The sequence below is a fragment of the Thalassophryne amazonica genome, chromosome 1 (assembly GCF_902500255.1).
Source record: "Thalassophryne amazonica chromosome 1, fThaAma1.1, whole genome shotgun sequence".
Classification (NCBI taxonomy): Eukaryota; Metazoa; Chordata; class Actinopteri; order Batrachoidiformes; family Batrachoididae; genus Thalassophryne; species Thalassophryne amazonica.
In genome coordinates this window covers 55,993,008-56,015,112 of record NC_047103.1, presented here as the reverse complement: position 1 = coordinate 56,015,112, position 22,105 = coordinate 55,993,008, and the positions used below count along the sequence as shown (strand labels likewise).

Genomic DNA, 22,105 nt, shown 5'->3' with positions numbered 1-22,105 from the left:
ACCTGTATAAAAGACACCTGTTCACACACTCAATCAATCACACTCCAACCTGTCCACCATAGCCAAGACCAAAGAGCTGTCTAAGGACACCAGGGACAAAACTGTAGACCTGCACAAGGCTGGGATGGACTACAGGACAATAGGCAAGCAGCCTGGTAGAAGACAACAACTGTTATGATTATTTATTAAAAAGTGGAAGAAACACAAGATGACTGTCAATCTCCCTCGGTCTTTGATTCCATGCAAGATCTCACTTTGTGGGGTAAGGATGATTCTGAGAAAGCTCAGAACTACACAGGAGGACCTGGTCAATGACCTGAAGAGAGCTGGGACCACAGTCACAAAGATTACATCAGTAACACATGATGCTGTCATGGTTTAAAATCCTGCAGGGCAGCAAGGTCCCCCTGCTCAAGCCAGCACATGTCCAGGCCTCTTTGAAGTTCACCAGTGACTATCTGGATGATCCAGATGAGGCATGAGAGAAGGTCATGTGGTCAGATGAGACCAAACTAGAGCATTTTGGAATCAGTTCCACTTACCATGTTTAGAGGATGAGAACAACCCCAAGAAAACCATCCCAACCGTGAAGCATGGGGGTGGAAACATCATACTCTGGGGGTGCTCTTCTGCAAAGGGGACAGGACGACTGCACAGTATTGAAGGGAGGATGGATGGGGTCATGTATTGCGAGATTTTGGCAAACAACCTCCTTCCCTCAGTAAGAGCATTGAAGATGGGTCATGCCTGGGTCTTCCAGCATGACAGTGACCCCAAACACACAGCCAGGGCAACTAAGGAGGGGCTCCGCAAGAAGCATTTCAAGGTCCAGGAGTGGCCTGGCCAGTCTCCAGACCTGAACTCAATAGAAAATCTTTGGAGTGAGCTGATACTCCAAACCTGAAAGATTTGGAGAAGATCTACATAGAGGAGTGGGCCAAAATCACTGCTGCAGTGTGTGAAGTCAAGAACTACAGGAAACGTTTGACCTCTCTAATTGCAGAAAAAGGCTATTGTACCAAATATTAACATTGATTTTCACAGGTGTTCAAATACTTATTTGCAGCAGTAACATACAAATAAATTATTAAAAAAATCATACATTGTGATTTCCGGAATTTTTTTTTTTTTTAGATTATGTCTCTCACAGTGGACATGCACCTAAGATGAAAATTTCAGACCACTCCCTGATTTGTAAGTGGGAGAACTTGCAAAATCGCAGGGTGTTCAAATACTTGAATCAATCATAATCAATACTTTGATTCTGTTTTTATTTACATTTCACACAATGTCCCAACTTCATTGGAATTGGTGTTGTATGTGGATTAAGATGTAGCCTTCACTGGTGGACATGGATCCATGAAAACGTTGGAATTGGATTTGAATGGGAATAACCCCCTTGTGTCTGATTTGTGAACGTTATTGCTGGATTATTGTCGTAAATAGCCGTTTTACTGGTGACTCATTAATTTGCGACTGCAAAATCCAGCATTAATGTCTGCAAATTATCAGACACAACAAGGTTATTCCCTAATTTCTATGCTTGCTGTTCCATCCATCCATCCATTTTCTAAACCCTCTTATTCCAGTTAAGGATCATGGGGGACTGAAGCCTATCCTAGCAGTCACTGGGTGAGAGGTGGGGTACACCTTGGACAGGACATCAGTCTATTGCAGGGCAGACGTGTAGACAGACAAATATGTTCACACCTACGATTAATTTAGAATCAACAATCCACCTGACCCGCATGTCTTTGGAAGTGTGAGAAAGCCGGAGCACCCAGAGGGAACCCATGCAAATATCGGGACTACATGCAATCACCACACGTAAAAGGACCAAGTCGTAATGAACCTGGGATCATTTTGCTGTGAGGCAGGAGTGCTAACCACTGTGTCACTGTGCTGCCCTGATGCACACCATGCTGTTTTTAATTTTTAACATATTTTCTTACCTTCTGGGAAGCTAATGGTTTCACCTTGCAGGTGTTCTGATTTCTCAGGTTAGTTTCATGCCAGCTTTTGCTTTTGTCAATGTTTTGATGTTGTAGCAGTGCAGTGGAGCCCTTTGAAATCACTCTGCTCTTAGAACTACATTGCCACAAAATAATTATATAATGTTGATAGAAATAAAAGCAGATGGTATTGGCTGTGACGGATTACCTAACTCAAGATGTTCCGTGACTCAGGGAGATGTGTTTCTAACCGCCGCCAAATAGGATTTGTTTGTTGGAGTGTTAGCAGGAGTACTCGAGAAGATTGTGGTGGTACTGATTACTGTGTGAGATGGAAACTATGAAATCAGGTGGCGATTTGCCTTTAGGAGGGAATTATCACTTTGGGAATTAGTGAATTGAATAGAAAATCATGGCTTACCCCTATTTGAATGCACTGAAGAAATATGGCTAAAAATTTAAAAAAAATCTGCGATGGTTTCAGCTTTATCTTCCTCCCTACACCTGAGAGTTTCTTTAAAAATGCTTTAGATATGTCAGAATCATTTCTTAGATTTCTCTGTGTAAGGGCTTGAGAAGCTGAATAAGGGATCATTGTTTGATTAAATGATGGTCCTTGATCAAGACAGAGATCACGGCTTTACAGCGGTATCACTCCGTGTCACTCACCCCCAAAAAATGTGATTTTAAACTTCACCCCCTCATATTTTGATGACGTTAGTACCTTTGGTGGGAAAACGCAAATTTTAAAATTCAGCTCAATTGGATCATTCGGTCTGTGCTCGTTTGTCTGTTTGTGGCCCTGCGACAGACTAGCGTCCTGTCCTGGGTGTACCCCGCCTTGCGCTCTATGACTGCTGGGATAGGCTCCAGCCCCCCGCGACCCTTAATTGGACTAAGCGGTAGAAGATGAATGAATGGATCATTCGGAGATATCAGCATTTCTTTTTTCACTTTTTTGAAAAAGGGCACTACCACTGAAATTCAAATGACTGTAATTCACCAACCAATGGTCTGATTTTCAAAAATAACATATCTTTTGAAAGGATTTTACATAAGGAAACCAAAACTGACATTTATTTGATCTTTTGAGAATATTTAGGTATGATGACCTTTTGACCTACTTTGACCTTGAAATTGACAAATTGGGACAAATTACATTGCAGTATTCATTAATGAAAATTGTATCCCCATATATTATGTATAACATTAAGAAATGAGTAAATATTCTCAGAAGATCAAATAAATGTCACATTTAGATTCCTTATGTACTACAACCCCAATTCCAATGAAGTTGGGACGTTGTGTGAAATGTAATTAAAAACAGAATACATTGATGTGCAAATCCTCTTCAACCTATATTCAATTGAATACACCATAAAGACAACATATTTAATGTTGAAACTAATAAACTTTATTGTTTTTGTGCAAATATTTGCTCATTTTGAAATGGATGCCTGCAATAGGTTTCAAAAAAGCTGGGACAGTGGTGTGTTTATCACTATGTTATATCACCTTTCCTTCTAACAACACTTAACACTTACACATCTATGATGGCACCATCAATACTGAAAGGTACATCCAGATTTTGGAGCAACACATGCTGCCTTCCAAGCAATGTCTTTTTCAGGGACATCCCTGCTTATTTCAGTAAGATAATGCCAAGCCACATTCTGCACGTGTTACAACAGCGTGGCTTCGTAGTAAAAGAGTGCGGGTACTAGACTGGCCTGCCTGCATTCCAGACCTGTCGCCCATTGAAAATGTGTGGTGCATTATGAAGTGCAAAATACGACGACTGTTGAACAGCGGAAGTTGCACATCATGCAAGAATGGGAAAGAATTCCACCTACAAAACTTCAACAATTCGTGTCCTTAGTTCCCCAATGCTTATTGAGTGTTGTTAGAAGGAAAGGTGACGTAACACAGTGGTAAACATACCACTGTCCCAGCTTTTTTTTTTTAAACGTGTTGCAGGCATCCATTTCAAAATGAGCAAATAATTGCACAAAAACAATAAAGTTTATTAGTTTCAACATTAAATATGTTGTCTTTGTGCTGTATTCAATTGAATATAGGTTGAAGAGAATTTGCAGATCATTATATTCTGTTTTTAGTTACATTTTACGCAACTTCCCAACTTCATTGGAATTGGGGTTGTAAAATCCTTTCCAAAGATACATTACCTTTGAAAATCAGATCATTGGTTGTTGTGTTATGGTCATTTGAATTTCAGTGCCTCTGCCCTTTTTGCAAACAAAGTGGGGGAAAAAATAAATGGCGATACCTCAAGAACCGATGAAATTTGAAAATTAGCCTTTTCCTACCAAAGACTACCAACTATCCAACTTTCACCAAAATCTGAGGAAGTGAGGTTGAACCCATTGGTCAACTAAGATGGAATGACCCAGAGATGTTTGGAAATGCCAGTATCTTTGCAGGACAACAAAGGTCTTTAGGCTCCTGGTGCTGCCTGTACTACTGTATGGTTGTGCGGCTTTGATGCTACTTAGTGACCTGAGGTAACAGCTGAATATACTTGATACTCTGTCTCTTTGGAGGCTTCTAGAGTAACACTGGAATGAGCATGTTGAGAGACTAAGATGAAGAGGATCACTTGCATTGTGAAGGAATGTGAGGTTTAATATTTTGGCCATGTGGTGCATTCTTCTGGACATGATCCATCACAGTGGTTCCTGAGTGGTGAGAACCACAGTGGCTGGAGAAAGCCAGTGGAACGCCAGTGTGTCACCTGGCTGTGGCAGATATGGACCTGTTGTCTGCATGGGTGGTTGCCATCCAGGGCCCAGGGTGGTTCTGTGGTGTGGTAGCTGTGGTGATGCACAACACAAGTTCATGCTCCCATACTTGACCGCTGTGTAACTCTGTCATACAAATATCGACCAGCGCTTATGAACAAACACTTTCTATTAGTTTCATTTAAAAAAAAAAAATCATACACACACAAAACAATGATTAAGATCAGGTAAGATTAACTAGCCTTTCATCCATTGTGCAAACATTTCCACTGCAGTGCGTAGTATGATTTGCTGCAAAAGAGCTTCAGTGGTATGTTACATTGAGTTTCATATCTGGTTGAACTGTGTATTTGGTATATCTAAAATTAATGTTTATGGCAAATTATTCATACCAAGTGTGATATAGAAAATGTAGAACTTTTCTTCATGGAGTTCTTTGCATCTGATGTATACTACTTCTTCAGTTATCAGGATGCCTTATTTATTAATGCCTGTATTATTTATTAAAGAGAGATGTAGTTGAATGTAGAAAGTATATAATTGGACACCTGAGACATGAGCTAGTGCTTCTCCACATTTATTAAGATTTATGCATCTGTTTTGTAAATATATCATTTATTCTTTTTGCCATGGTGTTGTTCCCAATTGCATACACAAAAATCCAAAAGATTTATTCTGGCTGAGTCTGGAAAAGTAAAATCTTTGTTTACTGTTTTCTTTACTGTTTTTCCTGCAAAGTTTCACAGTTCAACCCGTGTTCCTTTGTGTTGTTTACATATTTGTTTGATGTAGAGCCAGCATCCCAGAACTCATCCTTCTGTTATTCCCAAGAAGTACGTGCGACCCAACACTCACCTGCTTCATCCTCAGAGAATGAGTGTTCTCCTCGGCCTTCAGTTGTGGGATGCACGGGTCAGAGAGCCAGAGGTGATGGCCAAGATGGAGATGCAGCTTCCAGCAGGTATGTGCAGACCAATTGCACAATATATGTAACTGCTGTAAAAAAAAAAAAAAAAATAAATAAATGTGTGTATGTGCATGTGTCTGTATGTTTCTGAATTTACAGCTAATGGGCTAACTGTGGTTCAGATGTTTTGTTAAAGCATATTTTTGGGGACTGGGTGGTGGTTTTCAGGACAGTTTGCTTGGGTGTGGGTATAAATAATGAGGACCATCTTATTTCTCCAGTAATCATGGATTAACTTGACCTTCCAATGCACAAATACCGTATATTATGTTAAAGGAGGCTGGATAAGTAAAGTAAAAGTTCTCTTACACAAAAGGCGTGTACGTGGCGTATTAGTGGCAACCACTGATATGCTATACTCCCTGCACGCACACCTGCACTTGCCACCAATATTGACGACTACTGGCCTATACACTGTGTAATCACTACATGTCTGTTGCAGTGGCATTTAATGCATGCTGTTGTCTGCTGCTGCCTGGCAAGTGTTTTATCAACTTTGTCTTTGTTTTATTTCATTTTAATAATGGATTTGGAGTTTCTGATCAAGCTGTTGGTTATGTGACAGGCTGTTTTCCAGCATGTGTCATGTGGAGTTAATGGCGTGTAAGGGGAGACACATGGCACGTGTCTTAAACATACCCAAAACACTCACACACAGTTCCTGGCACTTGCCATGATGTAGTGAGTGTTTTGGACATGTTTGTAGTGGATAGTGGTGAGTGCTACAAACATCTATATAAATGCCACGTAGACACCTTCTGTGTGTAAGGGGTTTAAATAAGTCCTATGTAAACCTCAAGGCCCACAGGTGCCGCTGTTTATCTCAGGAGTACGTAACATTAAGCAGATTAGCGTGCACAGTCAGGGGTGTGATTCAAATCTGGCTTTTCTGACCTGAAAATGAGGCTCTTGTGAATTATGCAAATCTGCATTTTGTTGGGGGGGGCAGTGAAGTGCATGTCATAACCACAAAATTAGGAGCAACAAAACATAAAAATGAATTACAGGTCATTTGAGCGTCTTTTTCTGACTCCTTGTAAAGTTGGTCATATTTGCAGAGTTTTCTGCCAAACGTATTTGATCCATGATCGAAATGTAATCGGCGGGTGCACTGCAAAAACAGTCATTTAGCAGGTGCACGTCAGGCTCCGGGGAGGGTTCGCAGTCAGGCAGAGGGCTGTGATCTAAAGAGGTCTGGTTTGTCACACCCAGGGATATGTATTAACACCATATTACAGTGCAGGCAACAAGCAGCATTTTGTTAATAATCACCTGCCTTGTTTCGGTGCTGGGGTCTGAGCACGATTTGGAAAAAAATAAACAGCTGGGCTTTTAATCAAGGAAATAAGTAACCCACTTTCCTGAAATCGGTGCTGAACTTCATTTCACAAATGCTGGCTTTTGAACTTTGCGCTGGTAACAATTGAGATGGTCTTTTTCCCTCTTTTGTCCGGAGGACACGACGTCCATGATTTCCAAAAACAATTTGAAACATGGACTCATCAGACTACAGCGCACTTTTCCACTTTGAGTCTGTCCATTTCAAATGCGTTCAGGCCCAGAGAAGGTGGCAGTGTTTCTGAATGTTGATGATGTATGGCTTTCGCTTTGCATGGTAGCATTTTAACTTGCACTTGTTGATGTAGCAATGAACTATGTTAACTGACAATGGTTTTCTGAAGTGTTCCTGAGCCCACGCAGTAAGATCCTTTACACAATGATGTCAGTTTTTAATGCAGTGACGCCTGCGGGATCGAAGGTCACGGGCATTCAGTGTTGGTTTTCGACCTTGCTGCTTACGTGTAGAAAGTTCTGCAGTTTCTCTGAATCTTCTGATTATATTATGGACTGTAGATGATGGAATCCCTAAATTCCTTGCAATTGAACGTTGAGAAAATTGTTCTTAAACTGTTGGACTATTTGGTAATACTAGTGGTGATCCTCGCCCCATCTTTGCTTATGAATGGCTGAGCCTTTTGGGGATGCTCCTTTTATACCCAATTATGATACTCACCTGTTTCTAATTAAACTGTTCACCTGTGGAATGTTCCAAACATGTGTTCTTTGAGCATTCATCAACTTTCCCAGTCTTTTGTTGCCCCTGTCCCAGCTTTTTTGAAATGTGTTTAGGTATCAATTTCAAAATGAGCAAATATTTGCGCAAAAACAAAAAAGTCTATCAGTTTGAACATTAAATGTCTTGTCTTTGTGGTGTATTCAATTGAATATAGGTTGAAGAGGATTTGCAAATCATTGTATTCTGTTTTTTACATTTCACACAATGTCCCAACTTCATTGGAATTGGGGTTGTAAATCCTTTGGATATTTGAGTGTCTGTTGATGAGTTGTGACTTTTTCATAATGACAAATAATGCTGATAACACCAGTAACCTACATTTACGGTGCGTCCTCATTCCGGAAAGTATTCACAGCTTTTCACTTTCCACATTTTGTTATGTTACAGCCTTATTCCAAAATGGATGAAATTCATTTTTTCTTCAGAATTCTACACCCAGTAGCCCTTAATGATAATGTGAAAAAAGATTTTTTGAGATTTTTGTGAATTTATTAAAAATAAAAAAAAAATCACATGTACATAAGTATTTACAGCCTTTACCTTTGCCATAAAGCTCAAAATTTTAGTCAGGTGCATCCTGTTTCCACTGATGATCCTTGAGATGTTTTTGTAACTTAATTGGAGTCCACCTGAGGTAAATTCAGTTGATTGGGCATGATTTGGAAAGGCACAGACCTGTCTACATATAAGGCCCCACAGCTGACAGTGCATGTCAGAGCACAGACCAAGCATGAAGTCAAAGGAATTGTCTGTAGACCTCTGAGACAGGATTGTCTTGGGGCACAAATCTGGGGAAGGGTACAGAAACATTTCTGCTGCTTTGAAGTTCCCGATGAGCACAGTGTTCTCCATCATCCATAAATGGAAGATGTTTGGATCCACCAGGCCTCTGCCTAGAGCTGGCTGTCCATCTAAACTGAGCCAACGGGTAGAAGGGCCTTACTCAGAGAGGTGATCAAGAACCTGATGGTCATTCTATCAGAGCTCCAGCATTCCTCTATGGAGAGAGGAGAACCTTACAGAAGGGGAACTATCTCTGCTGCAATCCTCCAATCTGGCCTGTATGGTAGAGTGGCCAGATGGAAGCCACTCCTTAGTAAAAGGCACATGGCAGCCTGCTTGGAATTTGCCAGAAGGCACTTGAAGGACTCTCAAACCACGAGAAACAAAATTCTCTGGTCTGATGAGACAAAGATTGAACTCTGGCATGAATGTCAGGTGTCATGTTTGGAGGAAAACAGGCACCATCCTTACAGTGAAGCATGGTGGTGGCAGCATCATGCTGAGATGTTTTTCAGGGGCAGGAACTGTGAGACTAGTCAGGATTGAGGGAAAGATGAATGCAGCAATGTACAGAGACATCCTTGATGAAAACCTGCTCCTTAGTGCTCTTGACCTCAGACTAGGGCGATGGTTCATCTTTCAGCAGGACAACCCTATGAATGTCCTTGAGTGGCCCAGCCAGAGCACAGGCCTGAATCCAATTGAACATCTCTTGACAGATCTGAAAATGGCTGTGCATCGCCGCTTGGTGCTGCAAAGAGGAATGGGTAAAACTGCCAAAGATAGGTGCACCAAGCTTGTGGCATCATATTCAAGAAGACTTGAGGCTGTAATTGCTGCCAAAGGTGCATCAAAAAAGTATTGAGGAAACGGTGTGAATACTTATGTCCATGTGATTTTAGTTTTTTATTTTTATTAAATTTGCAAAAAAAAAAAAAAAAAAAACTTTTTCATGTTGTTATTATGGGGTGTTGTGAGTAGAATTTTAAGGGGGGGGGGGGAATGAATTTAGTCCATTATGGAATAAGACTGTAATATAACATGGAAAAAGTGAAGTGCTGTGAATACTTTCTGGATGCAGTCTTTGAGTTTGAGTTGTACAAATACAGAGCCTGAATTGACAATTGACTTCTCGTCTGTGACTCATTCAGCGGCAGCTCCCACAGGGGTGGAGCCATAACCCAGAACCCCAGCCAGATGTCCCATGCCCGTGCAGAGGTCGCCCATTTGGAGTTGCTGGACCTTGGTGTGGAGGATGTTCTGGAGCTCCAGTTAAAGCAGCTGACTTTGGCTCAGTTCACTGTTGCCACCATGGAACATGCCATACCCCTGCTTAAGACCGGTATGAGTAGGAGTAATGAGACTCTTTTAATCAGAAGGGGTCGTGGAGATAGCAGTTGTAATACATTTCAGTTATCACTGCTAGTTTCTCAGCTCCTTTTTTTTTCCCCCCTTTTCTTTCATCTGCTCTTTCAGATTGAGTGAAGATAATAAGCTTGTGTCTGACTCCTCTCTTGCTTATTATTTGATCTGGTCAGAGTACCTTCCCTGCATTTCCTCCAGTCTTGACTTTTTGCTTTTGTTTCTCAGAGGGTTCGCGTGTGTTCCTGCATGTTCTGGAGCTGCTGTGTGAAGCCGTCCTCCTGCTCAGGGACAGCGTCTGTGAGCTGGTCTGGGATGACGGCAGCCTGGTGGGGATGGAGCTGGCAAGTGAAAACACAAGTCATGACAGCCTCTTATGTAGAAGAATGGATACACTTCACTGCAAAGGGGAGCCGACTTGGCCACCAGACACTTGCCACAGACACTCAGGTGTACGGTACTCAGCTGTCGAAGTGTAGGGTTGCTTCTGAGCTGAAGGAATTATGTAAGGTTACAAAGCTGGTGACAAAGGCTGTCAAATTATATGCCCACACCTGGGTTTATTTAGTTTACAATTTTTGGATGAGTAAATTAGAATACCATTTGCAGGGTCTTTGTCTTAACATCCTCGCATTACCAGGACAACATATTTGTTATGTGACCTGACTTTAAAAAGTGTGTTCCTCTACAGGGGACTTATACACTTGTCAACCTCGTCCCCCCAGGCCTCTGCTGTTTAATACATGCCTAGAGCCTTTGTGGGCTGAGAACTGTTTTGTCATCTTTATGTGGAGAGCAGCTTTTCTGTGCCAGGCCTTTTGCTCCCCCCCACTCCCCCTCCTATGGGAACAAGCCAAACTGTTCTTGCCAGCCAGGCAATGCACAGGGCGCTTACTGCCCCCTGCTGGTTTTCTTTTTTCATGTGGAACTTCAACAAAGCAGCTGAGAATAGATTGTTCCAATTTATTCATGCTAAGATTGGGTGGCTCTGTATCTCATCCCAAAATAACCCAGAAATCTGATTATATTCAGTTTCTAACCCCTGGAAAGAGCAATCTTTTCTCAGCTCACAGCCAGACTGTGTGCATAGGAGCTTGCATGATGCGAGTGTCTTTGTGTTGTTTGTCTTCATTTATGCCTGTGCATATTTTAGAAGGAGAAGCTGCAAGTCTGTTTAGAACTGCTGGGGGATATTCTGAGCTACCACCAGAGCTATTCAGCAGACATTCCTCACAGCTCTCAGGTGCACCACAGATTAGCCTACACAGGCGCTGCCATATTCACGGTTAAACTCCTGCAGACCATCCTCCCCGTTGAGAAGGTTTGTGTTTTTATGAGAAAATCCTATTGTTATGTTGATTATTTTCTGTGATTACTTTCCTTGCAACTCCACAATAGTTGGTAGGTAATGTTTCTTATTCTTACACAGGGTAATGAAAACCTCCCGGAGAACACTGCAACCGCCATTTTCTACATGTGCTTTGATGCATCATTGGGAAGTTTATTTCCCAGTGTCCAAGAGACAGCAGTGGCATACTTGGAACAAGTGAACTCAGACAGCTATGATCTTTATAGGAGGGTGACCCGCGCTGCCCTCTGGATGGAATCCACTTGTAGCTTCCTTAAGGAAACCCAAGCTGAGGTATGACCTGTAGATTCTGTGTTGTAGCTGTTTTAACAGTTGAATCCAAACACTGGGCTATGAGTCACATTGAAGACATTTTACTTTTCAAAGGGCTTTATAAGTTTTGTGTCAGTGATTGGCACCAGAATTCTTATTTGGTAAACATGTTTATTAGTAGCTGAAGATGCAACAATTATGCTCGGTTATGCTCCTGGATGTTGTCCCACAGGAAGTGTTAGCATTGTCGGCTTTGGAAATGAAAGAAACTGCCAAGCTCATTTCAAGTTACATGTAACTTCAAAATCTCACATATGTTGTGACAGACAGAGGGGGAAAAAAGGGAAGAAGTGTGTTTTTGCTGCATTTTAACAAAATCCTTTCCGGAGCTTTGTGTTGACTTGTGACTTATTTGTTTTAAAATGAAACTGCTGTTAAATGATCAAAAATTAATGTTTATCTTAGTTATTAAAATTCTGTATGGAAATGGTGTGCCACTTATGACCCCTATCAATGTGTACTTAGCTTGACCAGAATAGTTAGAATGATAATAAACTTGATTTGTGTAGCACTTTCTGGTGCAAGTTATACATTTCAACATTTTTTTGTTACAACAGTTACACATCAATTACCATAAATAAAAATGATACAATAAAAACAAAAGCATAAAAATGGCAAAGTCCATCAATCCATAATAACACAATAAACATAATAAATAAATATATATATATAATATGTGTGTGTGTGTGTGTATATATGTATATGTATATATATATATATATATATATATATATATATATATATATATATATATATATATATATATACACACTGTATGTTTTCAAAAAGCAAAATTAAAATTAAGGGACATACAAGACAGTAATTCACTGCTCAGGATTATAAGTCTTGAAGAACAGATGTGTGTTCAATCTGGAGCACCATAACAGAATCAGAAATCTGAGGAAGATTACTCCACAGAAATGGTACATCATAAGAAAAAAAACCTTTGTGGCTCACTGACTTCTTTTTAAACTTCAGAACACACAGTAATCCTGCATTCTGACAATGCAGTGCTGGTACATAAGGTTCTACAAGATCCACTAGATAAGAAATCGATAGTCTGTTGAGAATTGTATATGTTAACAGCAAAACCTTGAAGTTGAACCTCACATGAACTGGAATCCAATGAAGTGAGGCTAAAATTTGGGTAATATGTTCAAATTTTCTTTTCCTAGTCAAAAATTCTAGCAGCAGCAATCTGAACTGATTTAAGATTTTTTTGCTGTAAATAGGAAAATAAGACATCATTGTAATCTAGTCCTGATTAAACAAAAACATGAACCAGTGTCTGTATGGTTAGAATTGGCCAGATCTTGGTGATATTCGGCAACTGTTAAAAAAAAAAAAAAAAAAAAAAAAAAAAAGCATTCTTTAGGAGCTATAGATTGTATAATCCAAAGGACAATGTGGGATCAAGGATCACCTCAAAATTCTTGAATGGACATCCAATGCTTGCTGTATCAACAGTCAAGTCCATAAGTGTTGGATTGTGTGAGGATTTGATACGCCACCACAATAGAGTTGAAATTAAAAATATGTGCATGTTGGGTACACTTTCAGCTTTACTTCAAGCAGTTTAATAAAAATATTGGGTAAACCTTTAAGGAATTGCAACCATTTTATGCTTTCCCTTTCAGAGGCCATAAATGATCAGACAGACTAACATACCGTAAATAAATACAAGGATTAAGTTATCATTATTATCGACAGTTACCTCTTTACAGAATTTGGGGTATGCATACATGAACGTTTCCCAGGCAGTCAATATAGTTCAGGCTTCATTTACGATCCACCTAGAAAGTATTCACAGCGCTTCGCTTGTTCCACATTTTGTTATGTTACAGCCTTATTCCAGAATGGATGAAATTAATTTTTTCTCAAAATTCTACACACAATAGCCCATAATGACAATATGAAAAAGTTACTTTGCAAATTTAATAATAAAAAAAATCAAAACTGAGAAGTCACATGTACATAAGCATTCACAGCCCTTGCCATGAAGTTCAGACTTACAGGTGCATCCTGTTTCCACTGATCATCCTTGAGATGCCTCTACAGCTTAATTGGAGTCCACCTGGGGTGAATTCAGTTGATTGGACATGATTTGGAAAGACACACACCTGTCTACATATAAGGTCCCAGAGTTGACAATCCTGTCTCGGAGGTCTGTAGACCTCCGAGACAGGATTGTCTGCTACCTTTGACTTCATACTTTGTTTGTGCTCTGACATGCACTGTTTCGAGGCACAAATCTGGAGAAGGGTACAGTAATATTTCTGCTGCATTGAAGGTTCCAATGAGCACAGTGGCGTCCATAATCTGTAAATGGAAGACGTTCTTGCTAGCGCTGACCACCTGTCTAAACTGAGCATTTTGGGGGGGAAGGGCCTTAGTCAGGGAGGTGACCAAGAACCAGATGGTCCCTCTGTCAGAGCTCCAGCATTCCTCTGTGGAGACAGGAGAACTGTCCAGAAAGACAACCATCTCTCCAGCGATCCACCAATCTGGTCTGTATGGTAGAGTGGCCAGACGGAAGCCACTCCTTAGTAAAAGTCACATGACAGCCCGCTTGGAGTTCCCCAAAAAGCACCTGAATGACTCTCAGATCATGAGAAACATAATTCTCTGTTCCAATGAGACAAAGATTGAGCTCTTTGGCATGAATGCCAGGTGTCATGTTTGGAGTAAAACGGACACCATCCCTACAGTGAAACGTGGTGGCAGCATCGTGCTGTGGGGATGATTTTCAGTGGCAGGAAGTGGGAGATTAGTCAGGCTGGAGGGAAAGAGAATGCAGAATTGTACAGAGACATCCTGGATGAAAACCTGCCCCAGAAAGCTCTTGACCTCAGACTGCGGTGATGGTTCATCTTTCAACAGGACAATGACCCTAAGCACACAGCCAGGATATCAAAGGAGTGGCTTCAGGACAACTCTGAATGTCCTTGAGTGGCCCAAGCAGAGCCCAGACCTGAATCCGATTGAACATCTTTGGAGAGATCTGAAAATGGCTGTACACCAATACTCCCCATCCAACCTGATGTAGCTTGAGAGGTGCTGCAAAGTGGACTGGGCAAAACTGCCCAAAGATAGGTGCGCCAAGCTGGTGGCATCATATTCAAGAAGACTTGAGGCTGTAATTGCTGCCATGGGTGCATCAACAAAGCATTGAGCAAAAGGTGTGAATACATACACTATGTACATGTGATTTCTTAGTTTATTTTTAGTAAATTTGCAAAAAATAAAATAAAACAACCTTATTTCATGTTGTCATTATGGGGTGTTGTGAGTAGAATTTTGAGGGGGTAAAAGAGTTGTCCTCATTTTGGAAGAAGGCTGTAACATAAAATGTGGAAAAAGTTAAGCCCAGTGAATACTTTCCAGATGCACTGTCCATCAGTCATTTTACTGTGAACATCCCCTTTTCTACTTTTTTTTTTTTTTTTTTTACACTAATAGCCCAATTTCATAGTCTTAAGAGTGTGCATATCAAGAATGCTTGGTCTTGTTGGATTTGTGACAATCTACTGAATCTACTGGTACCTTGTTTCCCATGTAACAATAAGAAATATACTCAAAACCTAGATTAATCTTTTTAGTCACATAGCACTACTATTATTCTGAACACTACTGTACCTGTAAGTGCTGTGACAGTTAGAAGACGCCTGTGTGAAGCTAATTTATTTGCAAGATATCCCCCGCAAAGTCCCTCTGTTAAATGAAAGACGTGCAGAAGAGGTTACAATTTGCCAAAGAACACATCAACTGTCCTAAAGATAAATGGAGGAATATTTTGTGGACTGATGAGAGTAAATTTGGATTTGTGAGAATCTACTGAATCTACTGGTACCTTGTTTCCCATGTAAAAATAAGAAATATACTCAAAACCTGGATTAATCTTTTTAGTCACATAGCACTACTATTATTCTGGACACTACAAGTACATCATGTTTATATGATTTCAGCTCCATTGTGATGGTGTGCAGAGGCACGTTTGTGTCCAATAGGATTGCTACTATTTTTTTTTTTTTTTTTTTGCGAAATTGATTAATCAATCCATTATTTTTTCTATAAGTCAGTAAGTTTGTAGGTCCATAAAATTTCAGGAAGTGGTTTAAAAAATGTTAATTTGTGTTTTCTAGAGCCCACGATAATGCCTTCAAATGTCTTTTGTCCACAACCCAAAGATATTCACTTTATTGCCATAGAGGAATAAAGAAACCTTAAAATAAACCAGAAAACATTTACATTTAAGATACTTAAATCTGACAGTTTGGGTGTTGGCTGTCCCCACTCCCAAAAAATTCATTTCCACTTATTTATACAGTACCAGATATCATCATAGCTTTCAGGGTGCTTCTCAACAGTAAGGTCTAACCTTACCCACCCCCCGAGCAAGCACATTGGCAACCATGTTTAGGAAAAACTCTCTTGGGTGTTTTTTGACAATTGGAAGAAACTTCATGCAGACCAGACTCGGTGTGGTGACCATCTGCATTGGCCATACTACCAATAACAAAAGAAAGAAAGCAAGCATAACAAGAATTGTCACACGTGTTCAGTCATAAGTAATTATTTGGTTATTAATATAGTTGTTGATTTATTTAATAGTCAATATTTGATTAATTGGTGTAGCTCTGCTGTTCAAGTTCTTAAGCCCCTTTCACAACGGGGCTGCTCCCAGTTGCGTCGTGTGTCGTCATGATGACGCCACGTGGAAGCAACCTAGTGCCGAGATGATGCAGCTCGGCGCCACAACAGCGTGAGGGACGCAAAGGACGAAGCAAATCGAATGCCAAAAATTAAACATGTTTAATTTTTTGCATCCTCGAAGCAGAATTAAGTGGTTTCAATGCAAGTCAGAGCAACAGGACAGTACTCGCCATGACTGGAAGCCACACCCTCACAAGACGACGTTACCCGACGCCAATTTATGATTCCTGCTGTGTTCCATTGTTCCCGCAGTATAAATTATGCAGGATTGTTTTTATACCGTGTACACAATGCAGTAAAACTACACGCTCAAAAAAGAGCACAGAAAAAAAAAAATGCTGATTGCCATTCCTCGCTCTCCCCTCAAACTTTCTCATCATTGTGTTAAATAAAGGACATAAGTCCTGCTCACAGACTGATTGCCAGAGACAGGACATGTCCACATCAAGTATAACTCCAGACATCTCCACATTTAACGGACGGTTTGTTCGCGCGCACACACACACATCTCGCAATCAAAGGAGGAAAGATAAACTATAACAAAACTCAGAGCGAAAGACCTGCAGTTCAGCACAAGAACAAATATAAACTAGAAGAGAAATCAGAGTGCACAGTCTGGCTGCAGCCAAACTGTGCAGAGAACCTGCAGGCTCCGTTCTCACCTCTCTGCCCCCTGCTGCGCGCACCTGACGCAGATATTCCTGCGTCGCCATGACGCCACAGGAAGCAACTTGAAGCAAGTCCCGTGTGAAAGGGGCTTTATATGGACGAGACTGTGTATGATTCAACAACGCCTCTACTTCAGAATCTCTTCATTTACTGTTTGTTCTTAAGGGAGAGAAGAATTGGTTGGAGTTGCTGGAGCTGGCAGATCAAGCTATTGAAGGGCTTCCCTTTCACCAGCACTTACCCATCATCAAGGAATGTGTTCACATCTGCTCTTACCTGTACGATAAAGGTTTTGTTGCTTCTTTAACGTGCCCTGACATTTACATGACTTTGATCCGCCCACTTGCAGGCACTATGCCATGCAGGAGAGTAAACTCATCTTAAACTCGTGCGCAAAGAAAATTCTGAAATGTTCAAAATCTCCATCATGCATTAATTACGTAAGCTTCATGTGAACATGGCGCAAACAGTTTAAAGTGATTGCGTCAGCATATCGCATCACAGTGCAGCTCATCTGAACGGTTACAACAAGACGTTAAAGCTATCATAAACATACTTTTACAGCTACTAGGGATGGGCGATATGGCCAAAAATCCATATCACGATACACACTGCAACCTCTTGCGATAACGATATTATCACGATACATAAATTATATAATCATTTCAGAACAGGTTACATAGACCCTGAGGAAAGCCAAACGGCTAAATATATTGAAAGAAAGGTAGAACATAGAATGTAGGCATACAACATTTATTATGCCCCCACTGTAATAATACAGAAAGCTGTAAACATAATGTTGATGTAAATAAAAACAAAAAAGAGGTGTCTTTTTAAAGAACAGACACTGTACTGAAAATCCTTTCAACATAGTTAAATTTTGTTACCTGAACTGGTACTGTGAAGTAGGTTAATACTTCCAGTATTAGGCATAGCCTTTTTAAATGTATCAGTGTAGTGCACATATACTTCAAATTAAACCATTAAAGTGCAAAATGAAAACACAATTGGAATACTTACAGTATAAGGCACATATGTTTATATGTGCAGCGCCCAATGGAACAAAGCACGGCATCCAGTTGGGAACAAAGCAGGTGGGATTGTCACGACGAAGTGCGAGCAAGTGCACAGATCAAAGTCTTGCAAATGTCAGGGCACCTTTATACTTGCTCTGTGTTTTAAATACTTCAGAATTTTTGTTAATGGTGCTTTGTATTCCTCATCATTAGGTGGAAGCTTGATCAGCCCAGCCCTCTCCTTCAAACAGAGAGCCAGAAACTATTTCTGAAGTTGCTCTCCCATTCTTTAACACCTGTCAAGATGGAAACATACATATGCACTTTAAACCTGGTCAAGGTAAGAGCAAGCCATCAGTACATGTGGAGTTGTTGGCTAAATTAGTTATCAAAATAAATCTAATGTAACCATAATATAGGCAGCATTTTTACAGCATGGATGTATTAATCACAACCGGTTGTCACTGTGCCATGAAAACCCCACTTGACATTTGAAGTTACACATTGTGAGTTTACCAGTTATTGCGTGTAAAGTGAATTGACCCTGTCATCCACAAGAGAGACAAAAGAGGCATTTACTCCTTTCGGTATGATAGGACTGCCTTGGTATCCAGAATGCGTCGCACGTGTCAGCGGGAGCCTGCAGTGGAATTCACTTCCTTCTCCATCACAGGGTTCTTTATGAAATAAGTGTTTTTGGTCTCCAGGACTCCACAGAAAAGGTGGGCAAGTAATGTTCTTCTGTCACAACCAGTCTAACTTACTGACATGTGGAATAAAGTAATTTAGGCGGCACAAAGTTACTCCCACCAACACTCACTTCTTGAAGAGTTAAAGTAGGGTCGGGGAAGAGAGTTAAGGGATAAATGCAATTATGAGAATAATAGTATGAGGCTTTGTATTTGTGTGTTAAATAAGTTTACTAGAACTTTTCCTTGCCTTGAATGTTTTGTCATGGCACTTTTTTTGCCACTGTGAATTGAAAACGTGTCTGTGATATATAGGTGAACACTTCTGCAAAGGATATCCTGCTATTTCTGCTCAAGGGACGATTAATGATGACTGCTTCAACCTGGGAGAGACTCAGTGAGGCCATTTACCCGGTTTTGCCCATATTACAGGTGTTACACTCTACAGCTGCATCATGTTAGGAGCTTATTACATTATACTTTCGAATCGGGTGCGTGGAACACCTATCATCAAAAGTACATTCAAGACTTGGTGGTGGAATGAAGATGTTCAGGAAAGCATATGGAGAAAGAGGGTGGCGAAAAAGAATTGGGATAGTCAGAGCAAGGATGTAGACAGGAGTACAAGGAGATGCAGCGTAAGGTGAAAAGAAAAGTGGCAGAAGCTAAGGGAAAGGCCTATAGTTAGCTGTACAAGCAGATAAACACTAAGAAAGGAGAAAAGGACTTGTACTGATTAGCCAGACAAAGGGACTAAGCTGGAAACCATGTGCAACAGGTTAGGGTGATAAAGGATGGAGATGGTAATGTGCTGAAAAGCGAGAAGTGTTGAAAAGGTGGAGGGAATATTTTGAGGAGCTGAGGAATGAAGAGAGAGAGAGAAGGCTGAATGATGTGGAGACAGTAAATCAGGAAGTGCAAGGGATTAATAAGGATGAGGATAGCTATGAAGAGTAGAAAGGCAGTTGGTCCAGATGACACACCAGTGGAGGCATGGAAAGGAGAGATTGCAGTGGAGTTTGTAACCAGATTGTTTCATAAAATCTTGGAAAGTGAGAGGATGACTGAGGAGTTGAGAAGAAGTGGGCTGGTGTAGATTTTTTTTTTTTTTAAGAACAAGGGTGATGTGCAGGACTGCAGTTACTACAGAAACATAAAGTTGAACAGCCATAGCATGAAGTTATGGGAAATAGTAGTTGAAGCTAGGCTTAGAAAACAGCTGAATATGTGTGAGCAGCGATATGGTTTCATGCCGAGAAAGAGCAGCACAGATGCAATATTTGCTCTGAGAGCACTGATGGAGAAGAATAGAGAAGGCCAGAAGGAGTTACATTGTGTGTTTGTGGATTTAGAGAAAGCTTATGACAGGGTGCCAAGAAAAGAGTTGTGTTACTGTATGAGGAAGTCTGGAGTGGCAGAGAAGTATGTCAGCATGGTACAGGATATGTACAAGTACAGTGTGACAGCGGTGAGATGTGCAGTTAAGAATGGCAGATGCATTCAAGATGGTGGTGTGATTGAGCCTTTTCTTGTTTGCAATGATGATGAACAGGTTGGCGGATGAGATCAGATGGGAGACTCCATGGAATATGCTATTTACTGATAACATTGTAATGTGTAGTGAGAATAGAGCGCAGGTTCAGACTAGCCTGGAGATGTGGAGATACACTCTGGAGAGAAGGGGAATGAAAGTCAGTTGGAGCAACACTGAGGATGTGTAGGATGTGTAAGCCTGGTGGAAAAGTGCAGTTACAAGGAGTAGAGGTGGTTAAGCTAGATGAGTTTAAATACTTGTGATCAACTATCCAAAGTAATGAGTGTGGTAGAGAGGTGAAGAAGAGAGTGCAGGGGTTAGAGTCAGTAGAAAAAGGTGGAAAAAGTGATTTGTGATAGAAAAATATCAGCAAGAGTGAAGGGGAAAGTTTACAAGACAGTAGTGAGGCCAGCTATGTTGTATGGCTTAGAAACGGTGGCACTAACAAAAAGACAGGAGGCAGAGCTGGAGGTGGCAGAGCTGAAGATGCTGTGATTTTCTTTTGGAGTGATGAGGATGGACAGGATTCGGAATGAACATATCAGAGGGACATCTTGGGCCAGATGGTTTGAAGACAAAATCAGATGGTTTGAACATGTGTGGAGGATTGACACAGGGTATATAGGGAGAGGGATGCTGAGGATGGAGAAGAGGGAGGCCAAATAGAAGGTTATGGTTAAGGTTATGGATGTGCTGAGAAAGGACATGCAGGTGGTTGGTGTGACAGAGGAAGTTACAGAGGACAGGGTGAGATGGATATTGCTGACCTGCAGCCAAAAGAAGACGACAATTTACAGCTGCGCCATGTTAGGAGCTCATTACATTATACTTTCGAATGGGGGGCGTAGAGCACCTATCATCAACATTGCATTTATACTACTTAGGGCTATACTCTATTCACTGTTAGTAATTAGTTAATCTAAATGATTAATTTTTCTCTAAAACAGTGGTTTCAGTAATTAGGTTCAAACAAAGTGCATCATGAATTCTCAGTCTGATGACTGCAGGTGTTGACAAACTACAGGTTCAGAATAATTTATTGTTGTTGTAATTATATTTATTTAAAGGTGCGCTTTGGCCTAAAAATCATCCTGATGTCTGCTAGTTTACCCTTTATGCGTGTTCCTGCAGAGGTGCTGCTGGAAGGCCAAAAAAGTTAATGTAAAGTAGCCTGATCTTGGTCAAAGCTATCAGTTGAAACCATTGAATTTAATATTAATAAACTTGAATAGACGATACTTACAGTGGCGTCTTGCTTTTCTGGCTTTCCATCTTCCAGAATTGCGCCTGTGCGTTTCCTCTTCAGGTGTTTGTGCTTAGAGCTGGTTTGTCAGTGAAATCTTGTACAATGTGCTGGACCACCTTTTTTGTTTGTTTTTACCACCAACCTCATTAGCGCCAGAATCTGAGTACTGTAACCAGCCTGATTTAAACAAACAAAAAAACAACTGGAGAGAAAAACAGGTCAAATCACAATCATCTGTGCAAGCATGTCCTCATGCAGTAGTCACGTTGTGGCATTGAGGAATAACATTTGCTACTTTAATTGAAGTGGGCTGGAAATCATAAAGGTTAAGTCATATTAATAACCCCCCATATGTCAATGGAAAAATATTGATGTTGACGCATGTTTCGTGTTGAGGCAATCAGTAACATCAACTAATCATGGCAGCTCTCATAGTCATTGACCACCAAGAAAGCGCATTCACCTGTCATTGAGAAATGTTTATTGATACATTTGCATATTGATTGTTAAGGATTAATTGTTCAGTTTCAGGCAACTTGTAGTCAGGATGTTTGTCATGAATATACATGAGACTTGTTACCAGGCTGTCAAATGTAATTTAATTCAAGGAGGCCTTTCAGCAACAGGCCATGTCAAAAAGAAATGAAATTAATCCAT

At 40.6% G+C, this 22,105-nt stretch overlaps 1 protein-coding gene across 1 annotated transcript in view; it reads left to right on the top strand.

Annotated features, from left to right (window-relative positions):
• The window catches only part of rttn (rotatin), a 167,750-nt gene that overhangs the window by 17,660 nt on the left and 127,985 nt on the right, over window positions 1-22,105 (top strand). The window contains exons 8-16 of the mRNA XM_034170387.1: window positions 5,504-5,672; window positions 9,690-9,880; window positions 10,129-10,244; window positions 11,054-11,221; window positions 11,330-11,542; window positions 17,129-17,241; window positions 18,193-18,319; window positions 18,576-18,701; window positions 18,984-19,100. Coding sequence (XP_034026278.1) covers window positions 5,504-5,672; window positions 9,690-9,880; window positions 10,129-10,244; window positions 11,054-11,221; window positions 11,330-11,542; window positions 17,129-17,241; window positions 18,193-18,319; window positions 18,576-18,701; window positions 18,984-19,100 — 1,340 coding nt within the window. The remainder of the gene's footprint in view (window positions 1-5,503; window positions 5,673-9,689; window positions 9,881-10,128; window positions 10,245-11,053; window positions 11,222-11,329; window positions 11,543-17,128; window positions 17,242-18,192; window positions 18,320-18,575; window positions 18,702-18,983; window positions 19,101-22,105) is intronic.